The 1,598-nt window shown below is 47.8% G+C and overlaps 1 protein-coding gene across 1 annotated transcript; it reads right to left on the bottom strand.

Annotated features, from left to right (window-relative positions):
• Positions 1–268: 268 nt before the first annotated feature.
• On the bottom strand, positions 269–1,040 carry EMH_0096670 (mitochondria-associated granulocyte macrophage CSF signaling molecule, putative; the record flags this gene model as incomplete). Its single annotated transcript, XM_038023246.1, has 2 exons — positions 269–634; positions 960–1,040. 2 exons carry the CDS (start codon positions 1,038–1,040, stop codon positions 269–271), a joined length of 447 nt encoding a protein of 148 aa, XP_037879100.1.
• Positions 1,041–1,598: the final 558 nt, after the last annotated feature.

Here is a 1,598-nt window from a genome sequence, read left to right as displayed (position 1 = left end):
ATATATATATATATGCAAATAAATAATTGTTGGCTTCAAACTGCTCTTCGTGTGTTCATTTCACAACTATTCTATCCCCTCGCCTGCTGCAGCAGCAGCAGCATTTGCTGCTGCTGCAGGTGCAGCAGCAGCTGCAGCTATTGCTGCTGCTGCAGCCACTGCTGTTGCTGCAGCAGTTGTAGTTGCAGCAGTTGCTGCTGCTGCTGCTGTTGCTACCGCTGGAGCTGCTGCTTGAGCACATCATCAGAGTTCTGCGTTTGCAGCAGAATTATTTCTTTTTTGCATCTCCTTTTTTCGCGTCAGCAGCAGCAGCAGCAGCAGCAGCTGCTGCTGCTGCTGCATTCGCTTGCTTCGCACACTCCTCCAGCAGTATAGTCCTAGCAACTGAGACCCGCTTCTGTAGATAGGGGGAGCCAGCGAAGCCCTCAGCTGGGGCGTTGAGCTGATGCAGCCGCTCGAAACGCTTTATGATATCTTCGCGGCTCGTGCTGCTGCCACTGACACCCAAAATTCTTCTGGCTTCATCTACCGTCATCCGGGGCCGCAGCGTCAACGCAGCAGCAGCACCAGAACGGCCGCCGCCCCCGCTCCCCGCTGCTGCAGCAGCACCCTGGCGCGCTGCATCCTTGTAAGCCTGAAAAAACAATACATTCAATATATCATACACAAACTATCGATATGCTTAGAATGACAAACACAGAAAAAAACACAAAAATACAACACAAGGAAACGCATGCACGGCAACCTTCTCGTGTTATCTTAGTATTATGTTCTGCTGATGCAGCTGCAGCAGAAACAGCAACAGCTGCAGATACAGCAGCAGCNTTATCTTAGTATTATGTTCTGCTGATGCAGCTGCAGCAGAAACAGCAACAGCTGCAGATACAGCAGCAGCAGCAGCAGCAGCTCAAACGACAGCCACTGCAACAGCAGCAGCAGCTGCATCAGCTCTAATATACCTGCAGCACCGCTCGGCCTAGAGAGGCCCCCGCGACTGCGACGAACTGCACAACAATTCGTCCTAAGGGGCCAATCGCCATTGCCCAGCAGAAGAATTAACAGAGAAAGCGGCCGCCGCGCGGTGCTCGCATTCCTGTTGTTCAGAAACGCCGCTGAGGAGAGGTTGCAGGGGGGGGCGAAAGCAGACGAAAAAAAAAGCTTACGCGATATTCTTTTGAATGAAATGTATTAAAATTATATGATAATTACAGTATAATAATTAATTTTTATCTGGAAAGGGCGGAAGTATGAAGATCGCGGTGGTTGAGCCACCGACAGACACAGAAGAACAGACGAAATGAAGCGGCAAGATGGCGGCGGTGGCTGCGTCTGAACCGTTGATTTGACCCTTATTTTTAATTTCAAAGGAAAACAAAAGAAATAATACGAAATTAAAATAAAAAAAGGAACAAATTCAAGAAAAGAAGAACAGGAAATGCAGCAACGTCCCCGTGAATTCGCTTCTGTTGTACGCCGACGAGGCGACTGCAGCAGTTTAAGGAGAAATACAAGTAAAAGGAGGAATATAAAGAGAGAAATAAAGTATTTGAATTGATTTAAATATTTAATTTATGCATGCAGATATGCACAGAAACAAA

Source organism: Eimeria mitis, genomic scaffold (assembly GCF_000499745.2).
Source record: "Eimeria mitis Houghton genomic scaffold, Emh_scaff9167, whole genome shotgun sequence".
NCBI classification, from domain to species: domain Eukaryota; phylum Apicomplexa; class Conoidasida; order Eucoccidiorida; family Eimeriidae; genus Eimeria; species Eimeria mitis.
The sequence above is the reverse complement of the archived record's forward strand: the minus strand, read 5'-3'. Positions and strand labels throughout refer to the sequence as shown.